Here is a 19,903-nt window from a genome sequence, read left to right on the forward strand (position 1 = left end):
TTATCACAAATATATCTTCAATTATTCGTTCTATGTATTCGGTCTATGTAATGTGGTTTTATGTGTTTTTTTATCGTAGATGAAGCATATTTGTGTCCTTTACAATATGTATACAGTAGAACATTCATAATGTTCCATGGAACTGCGATACATGTGTCAGTAATGTGTTCACAATAATTGTTTATTGTCGCAATATAACCTGTTAAAAACTCAAGAAAATTACAATATGTACAGTTTCACACACTATTTACACATTAACACACTGTATTTCACAGTACTTCGGAAGTGAGTAATAATCAACGAAGTAGTCCATGGTACACAGTGCAACTTCACTCTCAGTGCACCAGGTACAGATAAATTTTCGCTTCCTGTTTCTTCATTCTGTGTGCTTGCAAATAACGTACTCACGTACACCCTTGGCTTTAGTACTTGTAGGTTGTATGTAGCCAAGCTTGTAAAGCATAAGGTAGTATTGAAAAGATTATAGGAAAAGATCAATTTGTAAGGTAGTCTTGAAAAGATCGCTTTGTATGGTCCCACACAGGTAGAGATTCAGCTAGCCTCAAAGAGTGTCCGTCAGTTAGCAAGAGATTCAAGTATTCTTGAAAATATCTATGGAAAACACCACCTTGGAAGCCACTAACACTGTTCATCTATGCTACTTGTATCAGATGCATCATCACTGAACGCAGAAAACGATTCATCTATGTATCATCTAAATAAATTGGAGATGGCATAGGATTGCAACGGGTAACGCTCGGAGCTACAACTGGATACGCTCGCTGTATCCTCATAGGTGTTGTATCACTTGCATCCGACCTTTGTGTTAGGTCCTTATTGCACCTAGCTTCACCAATATTATGACCCTTATGTTCTTCAAACAATAAGGTTTGAATTTCACCGACAGAGCATTATCTTTCAACACCGCGTCGGACAGGTGTTTGGGAGCCAGAGGCGCGTGCACCACCCATGGTTGCTCATTCAGTATTAACCCAGCCAGCAGCCCTAGGGCATTCTGGGAATTTTTTCGATGATGGCTGCCTCTCACTGGAGGTCCTAAGAGTCCATTTTGTACACAACCAACCTCATACACATTTAGAATTGGTACTGAAAAAATAAAGTTTTCTCGGTTGGCACAGTTTCCCGCCGATCGAGAATACTCGGTTGGCGCAGTTAAGTGGTTAAGGGTGGATCTGTCCCCTTGTCTCAGGGTGACTCACCGTTTTTGCTTCCGTCATGCTGCCTGTTGGGTCGGTGACACCTTCGACCCAGAGTCCTGCGAGTTTTGCTGTCTGTTTGTGACTCGTTTTACCCAGTCCACTGATGACTATCCGAGTGAAGGCTGTCGGAAAACCCGACACCATTTAATAATATTACATGCAATATGCAGATAATATTGCTGCTGTGTTGTATACACAAGTTACCCATAGAAAATGTAGTTTGTAGTGGAATTTTCTGTCAATAGAAAATGGGATATCATTGCCACATAGTACTATAAATTCACCATCTATTCTGTTGGGAATTACTGTATTCTTAATTTTAAATACAGTAGTCTTTGGACTTTTAATATCATAAAATATTTCATTTGAATTAACTTAATTTTCAGTATCAAAATACTGTAGAGTAAATGTGACCCTTCTATCACTTATTGACATTGGACAAGGAGAGCCAGGCATCCGTGGTGAGAGAGGTCAGCCATTGTTTGTTAGACCAGAGTCGTGGAGCAAATTCAGCTCCTATGATTTCTCTTGGACGAAGTGTTATGGAGATCAAAGTGTTCTACCATCATCAACACGCTGTCAACAACCACAAGGGAAGTGTCTTACCGAAACCCGTTTATTAATCATTTCTGGCCAGTTAATGTTAGGTAGATATTGGGAGAACCGGTTACAACACAAACAATCGACTCAACCCAGGTAATTAAGCCTTGGTCCTTATCATATATAATATACAGTGTTTTCTCTGATATAGCTGTCATATATTAGGATTCCGGCTTGACAGCTAGTGCCCTTTGACAGGAACAAGAAGAGGAAGCAAGACTTGGTACATCAGTTACTATGGGTGATGGAAGCTAGCCTCACACGAGGATAATTTGGTATCTACATCCTAGTGATATCTGATGGACTAAGCCTGCTGTACAATAAGATAAGGCACCTCAAATTTATTTACTAATATTTGTAGTTTAATACTGTAGTTTGATTGGCTGCATATATATAAATTTAATATAAACCCCCCTAATGTGTACAGATCGATTTGTGAGATTATTGCAGAAATACAGTCCACTTAATTTCATACACATTGCTATCGAAATATATAAATTAACGTAAATATAAATTCTATATAAATTCATATAAATTAAATATATATAAATCTCACAGGTCTGTTGCCATAAAGGCGGCTCAGGCATTGTATGCTAGATATGGGTTGCTGCAACGTGCTAGGTTGATTGCAACTCCAGAAGCCCCGAGGCTGCCCCGTTTTGCTTATAGGGACTCGGACTTGGGAGTGTTGGTCGCTTCGGTCTTGGTTCAGTCTGCACCCCCATCGTTCTTCCCTTGCTTTGGTTTATTTTGCCCCCTCCCCCAACCTGCTTCCATCTCCAAAGCATCTGAGGGCTTTGGGGTCGAGGCAGGGTTTAGGTTCTGAGACTCGGGCAGATTTGGGGGTTGACCCTTCCAGGGGGCGACTTAGGCTTTCGAGTTCCTCCATGGTTTCGAGTTCCTCCACGGTTCCTCCAGCCGTGGTGACGTGGTCTGACCAGTGAGCCCCCCCCCCTTCCTTTCCGGCTGCCCCGGCTTTTTCTTGTGAAACCGGGGCTCTTTAGGATGACTCGGCCCTGGGTCCTGATGTGGAGGCAACCTGGGTTGGGGAGGGGCTGACTTGCGGGGTCTTGGGGCCCATTAGCTGCCTCGTGGGTTATCCTATTCTCCGAGAGGGGCTTACTGTTACAAGGAGTTGGGGGCCCCCCCCTCTCTGCGTACGAGTTGGTTTTAGTGTCCCCCTCAGATTCGGTTCCTTGTCCCCTTGGGTCCGTCGGTTCTGTCCTTCCGAAGGTTTTCAGCTTTCTGCGGCTTGCCTACTGAGGTGCGGGCAGCCATTGCTGCTTACCTCCTGCGCGACCCGGATTGTGCCTCTATAATGGGTCCGTCTTCTTCAGGTTTGGGTCTTCGCCTCTATCCTGGGTTTGTTATGAGGTTCCAGAGTTGTCTTGGCTGGTGGACTGCCCTGTGTTGTCTTTGGATGCTTGGAGTACTTTTTGTCGTACCTGCACGCTTGAGCAGCACGAGGCGTTGACGGTGGTCCAGGTTTCCATAGGGGACGAATTCGAGCACCTCGATTCGTGTTTCTTCACCCCTGCCCCTGAATGGGATGTTGGCAGGGTTCCTCTCGTCGTGGTAGGCCTCTGGTGCCAGTTTCGCGGTTCGCCCCATTGACGATTTGGGGGCTTCTCGGGTCATTTCCGACAGCTGGTGGTGGCGTTGGATAGCCCCTCCTCCTTCGGGGGGTTCGGTACTGATGGGGCTAGCCTCATCTATGCTCTGCTGGGTCATCTTGGAGTGGGTACGCTTGGGTGTGGTTGAAACGACGGCATCCCACAGGTTTGCTTCCCGTCCGTTCCCGGTCCCAAAATGGGACTGTACAGACCTGTGGTTCATTCTGGACTTGTCCCCTCTGAACCCCTGGGGCTATTGCTTCTCTTTTTGGATGGCTCCTCTGTCCCAGGTCTGGCTTCTGTTGGAGCTGGGCTCTTGGATGAGTCTCTGGACCTCCGAGATGCGTTTTGGCATGTCCCGATTCATCCAGGGTTCAGGGATTGGTTCAGTTTTGTTGTGGGGCATCTCGGTTACCACTTTTTGTTGTCTCTTGTTCGGGTTGAACCTGGCATCTCGCAGGCGTGTTCACACGCCTTACCCGGAGGGTGGTGGCCTGTCTGCATCTCTTAGGTCTTCAAGTGCTGGCCTACCTCGACGACTGGCTTATCTGGGCGCCCAGCTAGTCCGCTTGTCTGCTTGCCAGGGATCTGATTCTTTCCCAGCTCATTGGGTTTGGGGGCATGATGAACTGGCGGAAGTCCCGTCTGATTTTCTCTCAGGTTCGGACTTGGCTGAGTCTTGCGGGGAACTCTTGGACCACTTCCGACCACAGAGACTCCCTCCGGAGTCTCTGCTTCGGCTGCACTCTTGCCTTCGCTTGTTTCTGGGGGCTTCCAGATCACTCGGCGGTTGCTCAAGGGTTTGTGCGGAAGCCTGAACTTTGCGATGATGGTCGACCCGCTGGGTCTGGTTTGACTTCATCAGCTGATCTGGTTCATTCGGGGACGTTGCTTTCCCTTTCGCTTCTCTCACGACTGCTGGGTTCAGCATCTGGGGGCCATGCGTCGGCTGCTGCGTCGGTTCAATGCCTTGGTGCCAAAAGCCCTTGCTCAATGTGTTAGTGGATGCATCGTCTCCTGGCTGGGGCTTTGTGAACTGTGCTCGCCAGGCCGGATAGAGGCGGTGGGGTTCATCCTTCTGTTGGGTCCACAGCATAGTGCGCATGTTCGCGGCGGTGTGGATGTCACTTCGGAGGGTTCAGATCGCTCACAGATCGACGTTCAGGCTCCATTCAGGCTGCTCTCTGGTGGTTCCTTGCCTGAATAGAGGGGGGGGGGGGGTTCACTGCGGTCCTTGTTTCTTTGGGGCTGTTCGCTTCAGGGGACTCGTCTGTTCCTGGGTTCTTGAGTTTACGGGGTTTGGCTCTCCTGGCCGTTCACGTTTGGGGAGTGTCCAAAGTCCTGGCGGACGGCCTGTCTCTGTTCATTTCCCCTGTCCTCGGGATGGACGGTCTACGCCAACTCCTTCAGTTGGCTCTGCCGAACGTACTTCCTCCTGGAGGAGGACCTCTTCGCGTCCGCGTGATGTCTCCCGGTATATGTGGCGCCCTTCCCCGACTGCGTGGCCTTCAGGGTCGATGCTTTTCAGCAGGACTGGTCGAGGTGGGGGTTACCTGTACCTCTTCCCCCGGTTCCGCTGTTACGCCAGGTCATAACTCGCTTGGAGACTTACCAGGGGAGAGTAGTCCTCTTGGCTCCCTGGCAGCCAGCCCAGCCTTGATTTTAGGCGCTGCTTGCTCGATGTCCGAACCCAGGGGTTTTCCTGTGGCTCTGCCTCTTTTAACTGATCGGTCCGGTCCGTTACATGGCTGTTTTCGATCTTTTCCCCCCGAGTCTTCGCGTCTGGTATTTTTGGCTCGGATCTGTCACTATCTGTGTGGTGATCACATGGCTTCGTTCATGTTGTCCTGCCTGTGTGCCTCGTCTCGGCGATTGTATGACATTTCCTGGCGGTTCTTCTATTTTTTTTTATCTCTTCGTAGGTATTCTTTACTTTCTGTTCAGGTGGTGTTGTCCTTTCTCTCATGACTGTTTCAGGACCATTATCTTATACCGAATTCTGTCGCCTTGTATCGTACGGCGCTGCCAGAGCCACTGCAGCTTGCTTTCGGCATTGATGTTACTTCTACTGCATTTCGCAAGCTGTCTTGGGCGTTGTTTCACTTCCGACCTGCTCATGCGCCACCTGAGCCGTCCTGGTCATTGGACAGGGTTCTCTCTTACCTTTCTTATCCTTGGTTTATTGTGGCCCCTTCAATTCAGGTTGGTCTCTCCAAGGATCTTTTCCTGTTGGCATTGGCCTCTGGAGGTCGGGTCCGGGAGCTTCGTGCTCTCCTCCGGCACAGGGGTTTCTGCTTTATTGGCTCTGGTGATGGGTTTACTCGTTTGCAGCCATCTCCTTTTTCTTACCGTGAAGAATGAGAGAATGATACGGCTGCTTTCTGGTGGGGGGGGGGGGGTTCTTGGGTTTTTGATGCTTAACACTATCGCACTGTTTTGACTATCAGAGTAGTCGACAATTTTTCTCCCGAGTCCTCTCGGTTGACTCGTCGATGCGTCAATCATTTTAAAATATTTGTTAAAAATTTACATTTTATCCGATCAATCTGGGAGTGGTTTTAAAATGAGCGCCTTCAGAAAGCGCACAATTTGATACAATATTGACGATGGAGCCTGACAATTGAGGCAGAACACTTGAAAGATTATAAATACTTTTTGGTCCAAATTTTAAAATATCTTTTAAAATTCCATTTATTGTACTATTATTATGGGACCAGTTTTAAAATGTGCACCTTTAGATTGCAGACAATTTGATTCCAAAATGAAAGATGTAACACGAAAGTTGATGTTATCAAACTGAACGAGTATACTGTATACATTAGGGTGCGGCGTGCCAATTGGTGTGCGTTCCCGGGTAACAGTTGGCCGACTATAGGTTTTGCTGCGGGGATTCACGCCGGGCTCTTGGACCTTGTATGCATATACCTCTATAGGGAATTCTATTGCGAATACAATGATACCAAAACGAACAACGTAGCATGTGAATTATGGTGAGAAAACTGAAACGAGTATTCACATTTTACTGCTTTTGTGCGCTCACGGGTAACTTTGCCACTTTAGGCTTTTCTGTGGGGAGTCATGCCGGGCTTTTGGACCTTATATGCATATACACCTGTAGGGAATTCTATTGCAAACACAATACCAAAATGAATGACTTAGCACGAGAATTAAGGTGAGAAAACTGAAACGATTATACACATTTTGGTGTCACCCGCATGCTTGCCCATGCTCCTGGCATTGCGCCAGGAGCATTCCGTGCATATTTGCGGAGCGCATGCTCTGCGCGCGATAGTGTTTATTGGTCAGGCCAGGGGTGCATCATGTGTTGTGTCCGGTTGCAGCTCTCCACCGTTATTTGTGCACCATAGCTTCTGTGTCCGGATACGCGCTTTGGGTGGATCCGGTTTCCCGTCTTTCCTGTTCCAGGGTTCGGGGCATGGAGGATGGCTCTGCTCCGGGGGCCTCTATTGTGAGTTCCCGGGGCTGTTGGGGGGGGGGGGAGGTGCCATCTAGCAGTTCTGGGGCTGTTCGCCCATGCCTGGGTTTCCTGCCTTCTGGCCTGGGTTTTTCGTCTTGCGTCAGCCACGTCCTCTTTTATTATAGTGCCCATTTTTTTTTCTGCATGTCGCTTCCCCGCCAGGGTGGCGCTGTGGTTTGTTTGTTTACATGCCCGAAACGCTTTGCGTAATAGTGGCTTTAGGCATTGTATGTACTAGCTCTACCTATAAGTCAACCAATCTTTGTAATAATTTCTTGTATGTATGTACCTTACCTAAATAAACATTTTATTTTATTTTATTTTATGTGTCTGGGTGTGCAGGCTCGTGTTTTGGGGGCGTTTTTCACCTCCTTCGGTTATTTTATCCACCCGTTGCCATTTATCTGTTTTGTTTTCTTTTTCTTGGGCGTTCTGCCCTTCTCCTGTTCCTCTGGGGATGCTTGGATGTTGGTTTTTCAACTGGTTTTGTGCGGGAGTTTGAACTTCACCGTGCTGGTCTACCCTCTGGGTTGGGTTTGGCTTCAGCATCTGTTCTGGTTCCTTTGGGGGATGCACTTTTGCTTCTCTCGTGATCGCTGGGTTCGACCTCTTGGGATGGGGGTCTGGCATCGGTTGCTGTGTTGCCAGCTTTCTCTTCGGGGTTCAGTGCTTTGGTGCCTACTCGAACCCTCGCTTGATGTGTTCACTGTCGAGTCGTTTCTTGGCTGGGGCTTTTTGACCAGTGCTCACCAGGCTGGCCAGGGGCGGTGGGGTCCTTCCTTCCGTCGGGCTCACAGCACAGTGCTGGAGTTTGCAGTGGTTTTGCTTTTGCTTTGGAGGGTTCATCGGCTGTATTCGAACTGTTCTCTGGTGGTTCATTGCTTGAACTGCGGGGGGTTCTTTTTGGACCATGCCTCTTCGGGGCTGGTCGCTTCGAGTGGCCTGTCTGCTGGCTTCTTGGGATTTGGCTCTCTGTGCAGTTCATATTTGGGGAGTGTCCAACATCCTGGCTGCCAGCCTGTCCTGGTTCATCCTCTATCCATGGACTGGACCGTTGATGCTGTCTCCTTCCATTGGCTCTGCCTGACGTATGGATTCCTGGCCGTGGACCTCTTCGCGTCAGTGTGGCCTCTGCATCTCCCAATCTCTGTGGTGCCCTTACCTGACTGCGAGGCTGTCGTAGTGGATGTCTTTTGACAGGACTGGTTGAGGTGGAGTTCCCTGTACTTCCTTCTCCCGGTTCAGCTGTTGCTTCTAGTTCTGGTTAGTCCTACCCAGGAAGAGTAGTCCTCGTGGCCCCCTTGGTGACCGGCCCAGCCTTTGTTCCAGGCGCTGCTTGCTCGGTGTGTGAACCTGGGGCGTTTCCCGCGGTTCCGCCTCTTCCAGCAGGTCGGACCGGTCTGGTACCCAGCTGGCTCAGTTTTCTCCTCTGCTCTTTGTATCTGGTCCTTTTGGTGCGGGTTTATCACAATTGTATGGTGATCAGGTGGCTTCATTGATGGTGTCCCACCTTAGAGCTTTGTCTCGGCTACAGTATGATGTTTCCTGGTGTTCTTTTCGCTGTTTTCTCTCTTCATAGGTTGTCTTCTGTTTCTGATTGGGTTGTCTTGTCCTTTCTGTCTTGGCTTTTTCAGGACCGTCATTTGGTGCTTAATACTGTCGTCTTGTATCGTGCGGCACTGGGGGAGCCGCTCCAGCTTGCATTCTGAGTGGATGTCTCCTCTGTCCCGTTCCGTACACTTTCTTGTGTTTTGTTTCACCTCCGGCCTTCTCATGCGCCGCCTGAGCAGTCCTGGTCATTGGACTGGTTTCTCTCCTAGCTTTCCTCTCCTCGGTTTGTGGTGGCCCCTTCGGTTCTTAATTGTTTTTCCAAGGCTCTGTTTTTTATGGCATTGGCCTCTGGGGGTCGAGTTAGGGAGCTTCCTGCTTTCCTCCGGCTCAGGGGTTTCTGCTCTTTCGGTCCAGGTGGTAGGTTTGTTCGTTTGCGGGCCTCTCCTTCTTTTCCGGCGAAAAACGAGATGGCTTCTTTCCGAAGGGGTCCTTGGGTCATTTATTCTTGTTTGGTCAGGCCGGGGGTGCATCTTGTGTTGTGTCTGGTTGCAGCTCTCCACCGTTAGCTGCACGCTTTGTTTTCGGTGGTTGAGGATGATGCGCTTTGGGTTGATCTGGTCTCCCTCGTTCCCTGTTCCAGGGCTTGTGTCTCCCAGGTCGTCCACAGGGTTATTGAGTCTAGCCAGCCTGCTGTCTATCCTTGTGTCCATGACATTCATAATTTTGCTGCTTTGGCTGCCGTGTTTGGCAACATGTCTTGGGCTGATATTCGGGCACAGGGATTTTGGAGGTTGAACAGGGTCCTGGCTGCCCGTTATTCGGTCAACGTTCCTGCTCCTGGGCATTCGTGTTGCTTTGGGTTGCAGGTTGCAGCCAGGTGTCCCAACTTCGTGTTGAGGAGTTTGTGGCAGCCGTCTCCTGGGTAAATCCCTCTTTTCCTTACCTTTGGGTATGTAGCTCTAGGGAGCCGTAGGGGCTCCCCACAGAAAACCTGTGTTGATTGTACATAATAAAACTCCATTTTTTGGGTGAGCCTTGAACACTCCCTGGCAACCCTCCCTCCATCCGGTCGGCATTTTTTCGTGTTGTTTTGATACTTTGCTTCTGAACTGGAGGTCCGAGTAGCCAGCGCGGGGAGAACCGAGGCTCCCCCCCTTCCAGGGAGGGGAGGGCTGCATGGACAAGCGGTGTGGCAGTGGAGTGTTACGTTTACTTGGGATTGGAGGGAGTTCTGCCTTCCTTTTCGGTTTTTAGCTGTTAGCTTCTTACCATGTAGGGGTTTGTTTTGTTATGCCTACCTTTCTGGATGTCTAACCCTCAGTCGATGACAAGGAAAACCCCGAACCATGGGGAGGTTTTCCGGGGCCATTGCTCCCTGTAACCTCTCTGAAGGGGCCAGGTTCTGGCTCGTGGTCCCTGGTAGGTCGAACTCTATAGCTAATGTCCCGGTCTAACATATCACACATTAGCCTGATAGCTCCAGGGAGCCTCTGGGGGCTCAGCCAGAAAATGGCATTTCATTACATTCAACGCAGGTTTTTTAGCCTTCGTGGGCATTCCTGTATACTGTGGAGTGTAGCGTGAGCTTGAATATGAAGAGTCGGTGGAAGTGCATGTGCACAGGGTTATCTGCCCTCTGTGGTCCCCGGTGCTGCCCTTGAGCTTCAGGGTTTTCTTCCCCGGTGTGTGTGTGTGTAGTTACCTAAGTGTAATTACCTAAGTGTAGTTACAGGATGAGAGCTACGCTCGTGGTGTCCCGTCTTCCCAGCACTCTTTGTCATATAACGCTTTGAAACTACTGACTGTCTTGGCCTTCACCACCTTCTCACCTAACTTGTTCCAACCGTCTACCACTCTGTTTGCGAAAGTGAATTTTCTTATATTTCTTCGGCATCTGTGTTTAGCTAGTTTATATCTATGACCTCTTGTTCTTAAAGTTCCAGGTCTCAGGAAATCTTCCCTATCGATTTTATCAATTCCTGTTACTATTTTGTATGTAGTGATCATATCACCTCTTTTTCTTCTGTCTTCTAGTTTTGGCATATTTAATGCCTCTAACCTCTCCTCGTAGCTCTTGCCCTTCAGTTCTGGGAGCCACTTAGTAGCATGTCTTTGCACCTTTTCCAGTTTGTTGATGTGCTTCTTAAGAAGTTGTGTGTGCATGTGTGTGTGTTCAAAGGTCGCTCCTTGCTTGTGGTGACTTTCGTCCAGAGTGAGTCAGATATCTTGGGATTTTCCTTCCACTTTTCAGATCTCTTTTCAGTGACATTGTGAAAACAGGGAATACCAGTACTGTATAGAGAACATGTATGGCATACATCTTCCTGAGGTTATCTTGAGATGATTTTGGGGCTTAGCGTCCCCGCGACCCGATCCTTGACCAGGCCTCCTTTTTGTTACACATCCCCAGGAAGCAGCCCATAGCAGTTGTCTAACTCCTAGGTACCTATTTACCACTAGGTGAACAGGGCATTAGGGTGAAGAAACTGCCTATTTTTTCTGCCTCCTCCGGGGATCGAACCCAGAACCTCAGGACTACAAATCTGGAGCGCTGTCCACTCAGCTGTCAGACCCCTAGACAGGTTACATAGATATGATAAAGCACCTAAATTATTGGGATCATCTCAAAGCTCTCAAAATATATTTCCTAGAAAGGAGATGAGAGAGGTATCAAATAATTCAACTTTAAATTTTGTTTTCAAAAGAATGTCTACAAAGACCATGAGAGTAATGTACAATTGTGGCGACAGGAGTTACACAAACAAATGAAGCCACTGTTACGCAAAGTATTTCAGGCAAAACTTAAAATTATTTGGAAAACAAATTTACTTACAGGTGTGAAAGGGAAGCCCTTAACACTTTTGCTGCCTGATCATGCATATTTCGTCATAAAACCAACATACGCAGAGTGAGGAATGACGCAAACAGCTCCATTAATTTAAAACAATTTAAACATTCCATTTATGGTCTGAATATTATGAGAATTGTTTTAAAATGTGAGCCAACATCTTCCCAGTCTCTGTATACCCATTGTGGCATCCCGACCCCACCTCGTAGGCACCCACCCACGCTGGAGTCTCATTGTTCTCGTGACCTTGCTCCCAACCCCCGCTGCCTCTTCTCCAGTCGAAAAATTTCCTTATTCTGATTATTTTATCTCGGGTATTTGTTGTTACAGGCTTTATAAACACTGAAATTTACTTAAAGATGGATACTGATCAAGAATGGAGCCAATCCAAGACTACAGCAGTGAAACACATATGAGGGAAAGTTATCGAATGTTCATCAGTAGTATAGAAAAGTAAGACATATGTTATATGCAAATATCCCTTAAGGCATTCTATTGCAAACAGTTTGATACCAAATTGAATGATGTAGCATGAAAATTGAGGTGAGAAAGCTGAAAAAAAGAGTATAAACATGGAGCGAGGCGGTGGGCTCACATACAATGCTCGGCCTGTGTTGCAGTGTGCGGCAGGTCGCCTGCCGGGCCAGCGAAGGTGTTAATACTAAAAGAGAAGCAAGCTAATAAAAATGAGAAAGTTCAAGAAAAATAACAAATAAATACAATAAAAAGGGGATGCATAATGATGACTGACATAGACTATTACCTTATGGAGTCTGTTGTTCTACCAACAGTACAGTAGTTTATTTACATTAATAACAGAATGGAAATGCTAAGGAGTAATTTATAGGGCCTGACAGCTTAGTAGACAGTGCTTCCGATTCGTAGTCCTGAGGTTCTGGGTTCGAACCCCGTTGGAGGCAGAAACAATGGGCAGAGTTTCTTTCTCCCTGATGGCCTGTTCACCTAGCAGTAAATAGGTACCTGGAAGTTAGACAGCTATTATGGGCTGCTCCTGTGGATGTGTAACAAAAAGAAGGCCTGGTTGAGGCCCGGGCTGCGGGGACACTAAGCCCCGAAATCATCTCAAGTTAACCTCAAGATAACAGTAGCAACTGGAACATAATACATACATGGAAGATACTGGAGGGCCAGGTTGCAGATTTGCACAATAAAATAACAACATACTAGAGTGAATGATATGGAAGGAAATGCAGAATAGAACCATTGGCTGCGTGACCACTGCACCAATCTCCATGGTGCAGTGGTAAGACACTCGCCTGGCGTTCCACGAGCGCTTTGTCATGGGTTCGTATCCTGGCCGGGGAGGATTTACTGGGCGCAAATCCTTAACTGTAGCCTCTTTAACTCAACAATAAATTGGGTACTTGGTTGTAAAAACGATTCTTCGTGGCGGGGATCGTATTCCAGGGACCTGCCCGAAACGCTACGCGTACTAGTGGCTGTACAAGAATGTAACAACTCTTGTATATATCTCAAAAAAAAAAAAAAAAAAAAAAAAAATGGAGGCATAGAGGTGCCATAGGCACTATCAGATGACACCACTATGAACAAGACAGGTCCACTGTTGTTCAATATCCTCTCAGCAAACATAGGAAATACAGTATTGCCAATACAAAAGTGGAAGTTTTCAACAAAAAAATCTGGACTTTTTACAATAAGTGCTGAACCAACTGGGTTGGTAGAGCACTTCGGATATGTGGGCCTGCAGGCCGCTCCAAGCAACAGTCTGTTGGACCAAGCTCTCGCAAGTCAAGCCTGTCCCTGAGCCTAGGGGAGTAAAGGAACTCCCAGAGCCTCACTGAGGTTCACCTCAGTTACTGGATATTCACATGCATGCCAAATGAGGCCTTAACACTTTCTGCTGATGAGGACTCCGCCCGGAGTCCTGTTTCGCCTCACCGCTTCCGTGATGTGGACATAAATTTATGTCCTCATAAAAAATATTTGTATAAAATTCAATTTTAATCCGATTTACTTTGGGTTTGTTTCAAACTGCGCGCCATGAGGCTCTCTTTCTCACCACTAGGCTGCATGGTACAATAAGTTCATGAAAGGTGTGGACCACTTCGATCAAATGGTATTACCATTTTACCCGGAAAACTCGCAAGTGGACCTAAAAGATAACGTTTTATTTCCTGCAAATGGCTTTGCATAATGCCTTTGTTTTATACAAACACAACACAACTGATCAAAAAAAGCTAACATTGATACAGTTCCACGAGGTGGCAAATTGGGCCCTATTGTGCTAGGACCCGGAAGATTTGCCTCAAACAGCAACAGTATCTCAACGCTTGCGGCACGCTCCAGACATAAATGATGACACAGGTCCTGCCTATGCTGACGCCATGCAAACTCCTGGACCATCTGGTGTGAGGCGGCCTTTGTTCACTTCAACACCTCAAGCTGAAGCAGCAACCAAATCAGAACCCGAGATGTCTGGCACACTGCCATTTGACGAGACGGTTTTGTCAAATGACTCTGACTCTGACTCAAATGTTGAACCTCCAGTGATTCAGTTGATTCTGAAAATCGCATGAACTACAAACTGAAACGAGTATTTTGATACCAGAATGAACATTGTATCACATAAACTGCCATAAGTAGACTCGAATCTTCATAGATTTTTTTTTGGGTGTAGCGTGTGTCTGCATGAGTGTCCCAAACGGGTTGCAGATGGGTGACTTTAGCCGTTTATACTGGTAATGTATTTTGTATTTTGATACCAGAATGAACACTGTATCACATAAACTGCCATAAGTAGACTCGAACCTTCATAGATTTTTTTTTTGGGTGTAGCGTGTGTCTGCATGAGTGTCCCAAACGGGTTGCAGGTGGGTGACTTTAGCCGTTTATACTGGTAATGCTTCCCCCATATCATGTATTATATGCATATGTCTGTTTAGGGAATTTTATTCCGATCAATGTACAACCAAAAATAACTGTGTGTAACAAGTATAAACTTGACAAACATAACAAAAGTAAAAACATTTCGTGTGTGTTTGACGCTCACTGATATGTTCCAGCGTTGTTTTATATTTGGCGCTATTCTATCTTATGCTTTGTTGATATTTTTTACCTACGGGCTCATAGAACATTCTATTGCGAACACATTGACACAAAAATGAATGACGTACATAGAATAATAATGTCAGGAGAGTGAAATAAGTATAAACTTTCAAAGCGCCGTATCGCACGCCATATGTGTCGTCCCATCACCGATACCGGGTAACAATTTCACCACTTCCCACACTCTTGCGGGTGGGCCGCAATCATTATTCTACGTTTATATTCATATCACCGTGTTGGGAATTTCATTGCGAGTCCATTGATACCAAAATTAACGCTGTAGGACAAGTGTGAAGGTGATAACAATCCCAAGAGTAAAAACATTTTGTTGCTGTTGGGCGCTCACGGCGAGTCATCTTCGTAGTTATTTATTTGGTGCTGGTATCCCTATACGTTTCGTGACTTTTTTTACTGATGTTCTTATAGAGAATTTTATTGCGAACACGTTGGTATCAAAATGAAATACGTAGCTCGAGAACTAAGGTCAGGAGAGTAAAAAGAGTATACACATTTTTGTTTTTACGTTTACGCGGCAAAAACGCCGCGCGCACATACCGCTTTTTTTTTACCATCCCAGGGCGCGCGAAAATGTTAACAGCCATATGAGCATCGGCTGTGTTGAGTTACTAAGTCGTCTTTATATACATTCAATATATAATCATTTGAATCCTTCATTTATAGGTCTGGCATAGCGTCCCAGTGCCTGGGTGTCCTGCTTGGTCAATTCGTTGGGGGCTCAGGAAATCCCCTGCAGGTTCTGTTGTCCTCATGGATATCTCCTCCAAACCTGCACTTGCCTTGTCTGAGTCTCAGGGTTGTGCGTTGACCATACCGCACATCGATGTTCGTTCATTCTGCCTCTGCCATGCTGCCTGTGTCAGTGACACCTTCGACCCCAAATCATGTTGGATCTGTTCTCCCTGTGGGACTTAACTTTCTGACTCGCCAAATGAGGCTAGGGCTTATCAGGCACCGACTGCCTTGCAGTTCTAGATTATGTACTTGATTTGAGGCTCAGGAGCTCTCTGGTTTTTGTGTCCAGGGATCTGGAGTGGGTTTTGGTAAACTATACCTTGGTTCCATCCACACCTCTTCCTTGCCCGGTATTAGCATAAATAAATGAATAAATGTTGCCGCTCCCTGTGCCTCTGCGAGTGGGCCCGGTTCCGGTGCTGGTCCTCGGGCCGAACTCTGAGGTTGATGCAACCTTGTAGCTGGTACACTATCCATGATAATATCTTCAGGGAGTCACCAAGCTCACTCGGAAATTGGCGTTTCATTATATTCAATGTTGGTTTAGTCTGTGTCATCTGAATATCTTATTTTATATTGTTTAAATTTCTTAGTTATTTTGCCATTTAAATATTATAATTTATATGTGCCCAGTAGACAAGTGGAAATGGGTAAGACGACGCCATAGAGAAGCTGAAGACTCCTCAGATGTGGGCTCCGATACAGACACAGAAGCAAGTGTAATGCAAAGACAACAATCCAGAAAATTGGTAATTGGAAGTGATACAGGTAAGTGTGACTCATAGCTGAACATTTAATAGTATAAATTCCATTAGTGAGGACATATAGCCTGTACTTATGAAGATCGTCCTAGGTCTTAGCAAGGTTTCCCGAGGTCAGATATAGTACCGACTTTCTCAGGATGCAACCGACAACAGTTGCCTTCATCCCAGCTGTCTATGTACTGCTAGGTGACCAGAGGCATCAGGTGAAAGGAAATAGGAGCCCAACCATTTTTGTCCTGCCTGGGGGATTGATCCCCAGTTCCTTGACTGAGTTGAGGACTTAGACCACAGTACTGCAGGATCTACTCCAGGATCCTAGTGCACTAAAGGGCTAGGATCTACTCCAGGATCCTAGTGCACTAAAGGGTCAGGATCTACTCCAGGATCCTAGCACTAATGGGTCAGGATCTACTCCAGGATGCTAGCACACTAATGGGTCAGGATCTACTCCAGGATCCTAGCACTAATGGGTCAGGATCTACTCCAGGATCCTAGCACTAATGGGTCAAGATCTACTCCAGGATGCTAGCACACTAATGGGTCAGGATCTACTCCAGGATCCTAGCACACTAATGGGTCAGGATCTACTCCAGGATCCTAGTGCACTAATGGGTCAGGATCTACTCCAGGATCCTAGTGCACTAATGGGTCAGGATCTACTCCAGGATCCTAGCACTAATGGGTCAGGATCTACTCCAGGATCCTAGCACTAATGGGTCAGGATCTACTCCAGGATCCTAGCACTAATGGGTCAGGATCTACTCCAGGATGCTAGCACACTAATGGGTCAGGATCTACTCCAGGATCCTAGCACACTAATGGGTCAGGATCTACTCCAGGATGCTAGCACACTAATGGGTCAGGATCTACTCCAGGATCCTAGTGCACTAATGGGTCAGGATCTACTCCAGGATCCTAGCACACTAATGGGTCAAGATCTACTCCAGGATCCTAGCACACTAATGGGTCAAGATCTACTCCAGGATCCTAGCACACTAATGGGTCAGGATCTACTCCAGGATCCTAGCACACTAATGGGTCAGGATCTACTCCAGGATCCTAGCACACTAATGGGTCAAGATCTACTCCAGGATCCTAGCACACTAATGGGTCAAGATCTACTCCAGGATCCTAGCACTAATGGGTCAGGATCTACTCCAGGATCCTAGCGCACTAATGGGTCAAGATCTACTCCAGGATCCTAGCACTAATGGGTCAGGATCTACTCCAGGATCCTAGCACTAATGGGTCAGGATCTACTCCAGGATCCTAGTGCACTAATGGGTCAGGATCTACTCCAGGATCCTAGTGCACGAATGGGTCAGGATCTACTCCAGGATCCTAGTGCACTAATGGGTCAGGATCTACTCCAGGATCCTAGCACACTAATGGGTCAAGATCTACTCCAGGATCCTAGCACTAATGGGTCAATATCTACTCCAGGATCCTAGCACTAATGGGTCAGGATCTACTCCAGGATCCTAGCACACTAATGGGTCAGGATCTACTCCAGGATCCTAGTGCACTAATGGGTCAGGATCTACTCCAGGATCCTAGCACACTAATGGGTCAAGATCTACTCCAGGATCCTAGCACTAATGGGTCAGGATCTACTCCAGGATCCTAGCACTAATGGGTCAGGATCTACTCCAGGATCCTAGCACACTAATGGGTCAGGATCTACTCCAGGATCCTAGTGCACTAATGGGTCAAGATCTACTCCAGGATCCTAGCACTAATGGGTCAGGATCTACTCCAGGATCCTAGCACACTAATGGGTCAAGATCTACTCCAGGATCCTAGCACTAATGGGTCAGGATCTACTCCAGGATCCTAGCACTAATGGGTCAGGATCTACTCCAGGATCCTAGTGCACTAATGGGTCAGGATCTACTCCAGGATCCTAGTGCACTAATGGGTCAGGATCTACTCCAGGATCCTAGTGCACTAATGGGTCAGGATCTACTCCAGGATCCTAGTGCACTAATGGGTCAGGATCTACTCCAGGATCCTAGTGCACTAATGGGTCAGGATCTACTCCAGGATCCTAGTGCACTAATGGGTCAGGATCTACTCCAAGATCCTAGCACACTAATGGGTCAGGATCTACTCCAGGATCCTAGTGCACTAATGGGTCAGGATCTACTCCAGGATCCTAGCACTAATGGGTCAGGATCTACTCCAGGATCCTAGTGCACTAATGGGTCAAGATCTACTTCAGGATCCTAGCACTAATGGGTCAGGATCTACTCCAGGATCCTAGCACACTAATGGGTCAAGGATCTACTCCAGGATCCTAGCACTAATGGGTCAGGATCTACTCCAGGATCCTAGCACTAATGGGTCAGGATCTACTCCAGGATCCTAGCACACTAATGGGTCAGGATCTACTCCAGGATCCTATTGCACTAATGGGTCAAGATCTACTTCAGGATCCTAGCACTAATGGGTCAGGATCTACTCCAGGATCCTAGCACACTAATGGGTCAAGATCTACTCCAGGATCCTAGTGCACTAATGGGTCAGGATCTACTCCAGGATCCTAGCACTAATGGGTCAGGATCTACTCCAGGATCCTAGCACACTAATGGGTCAGGATCTACTCCAGGATCCTAGTGCACTAATGGGTCAGGATCTACTCCAGGATCCTAGCACACTAATGGGTCAGGATCTACTCCAGGATCCTAGTGCACTAATGGGTCAGGATCTACTACAGGATCCTAGCACTAATGGGTCAGGATCTACTCCAGGATCCTAGTGCACTAATAGGTCAAGATCTACTTCAGGATCCTAGCACTAATGGGTCAGGATCTACTCCAGGATCCTAGCACACTAATGGGTCAAGATCTACTCCAGGATCCTAGCACTAATGGGTCAGGATCTACTCCAGGATCCTAGCACAAATGGGTCAGGATCTACTCCAGGATCCTAGCACATTAATGGGTCAGGATCTACTCCAGGATCCTAGTGCACTAATGGGTCAGGATCTACTCCAGGATCCTAGTGCACTAATGGGTCAGGATCTACTCCAGGATCCTAGTGCACTAATGGGTCAAGATCTACTTCAGGATCCTAGCACTAATGGGTCAGGATCTACTCCAGGATCCTAGTGCACTAAAGGGCTAGGATCTACTCCAAGATCCTAGCACTAATGGGTCAGGATCTACTCCAGGATCCTTGTGCACTAAAGGGCTAGGATCTACTCCAGGATCCTAGCATATTAATGGGTCAGGATCTACTCCAGGATCCTAGTGCACTAAAGGGCTAGGATCTACTCCAGGATCCTAGTGCACTAATGGGTCAGGATCTACTTCAGGATCCTAGCACTAAAGGGCTAGGATCGACTCCAATATCCTAGTACTCCAAAGTTTTTTATTTTTTATCTTTAAGGGGCCGTCAGATTCAAATACAGTGGTACCTCGGAATGCGAGTGTCCCTGTATGCGAGTTTTTCGGAAGACGAGCAGTATTTACTCCAAAAATTTGTCTCGGAAGGCGAGGGTTACCTCGGGACGCGAGTTTGTTGGTACGCGTACAGGCCGACCTAGCGCGTGGTGGTTCGGCGATCGTCGCCCCTCTGCCCCGCCGCCCCTCAGTTTACCATTGTCTCGCGCTCAGTGACTACCCCCACATCAATTCTTCTCGTGGATTTTCAGTGTTTTGTTGGATTTTTGGTGATTTGTCTATACAATTTGTTATTATATATCTCACCATGGGTCCCAAGAAAGCCAGTGGTAAGGATAAAGGCCAGAAAGCTCATGTGAGGATGACAATAGAGGAGAAACGAGATCATTCGGAAGCATGAGAACGGTACACGTGTTGTTGAACTTTGTAGGCAGTACAACAAAGCCACATCAACAATATGCACTATACTTAAGAAGAAAAATGAGATTATGGGTGCTAAAGTGGCAAAAGGAGTAAGAACATTAACAGCACAAAGACCACAAATACTTGAAGAAGTGGAAAAGTTGTTATTAATTTGGATACACG

General features: G+C 47.0%; 1 protein-coding gene across 1 annotated transcript in view; it reads left to right on the top strand.

Moving 5' to 3' along the window:
* The window catches only part of LOC123763886 (uncharacterized), a 229,387-nt gene that overhangs the window by 38,124 nt on the left and 171,360 nt on the right, over positions 1-19,903 (top strand). Inside the window, exon 5 of the mRNA XM_069339791.1 lies at positions 15,784-15,918. Within this exon, the coding sequence (XP_069195892.1) occupies positions 15,784-15,918 (135 nt within the window). The remainder of the gene's footprint in view (positions 1-15,783; positions 15,919-19,903) is intronic.

This window comes from Procambarus clarkii, chromosome 5, assembly GCF_040958095.1.
Source record: "Procambarus clarkii isolate CNS0578487 chromosome 5, FALCON_Pclarkii_2.0, whole genome shotgun sequence".
NCBI classification, from domain to species: domain Eukaryota; kingdom Metazoa; phylum Arthropoda; class Malacostraca; order Decapoda; family Cambaridae; genus Procambarus; species Procambarus clarkii.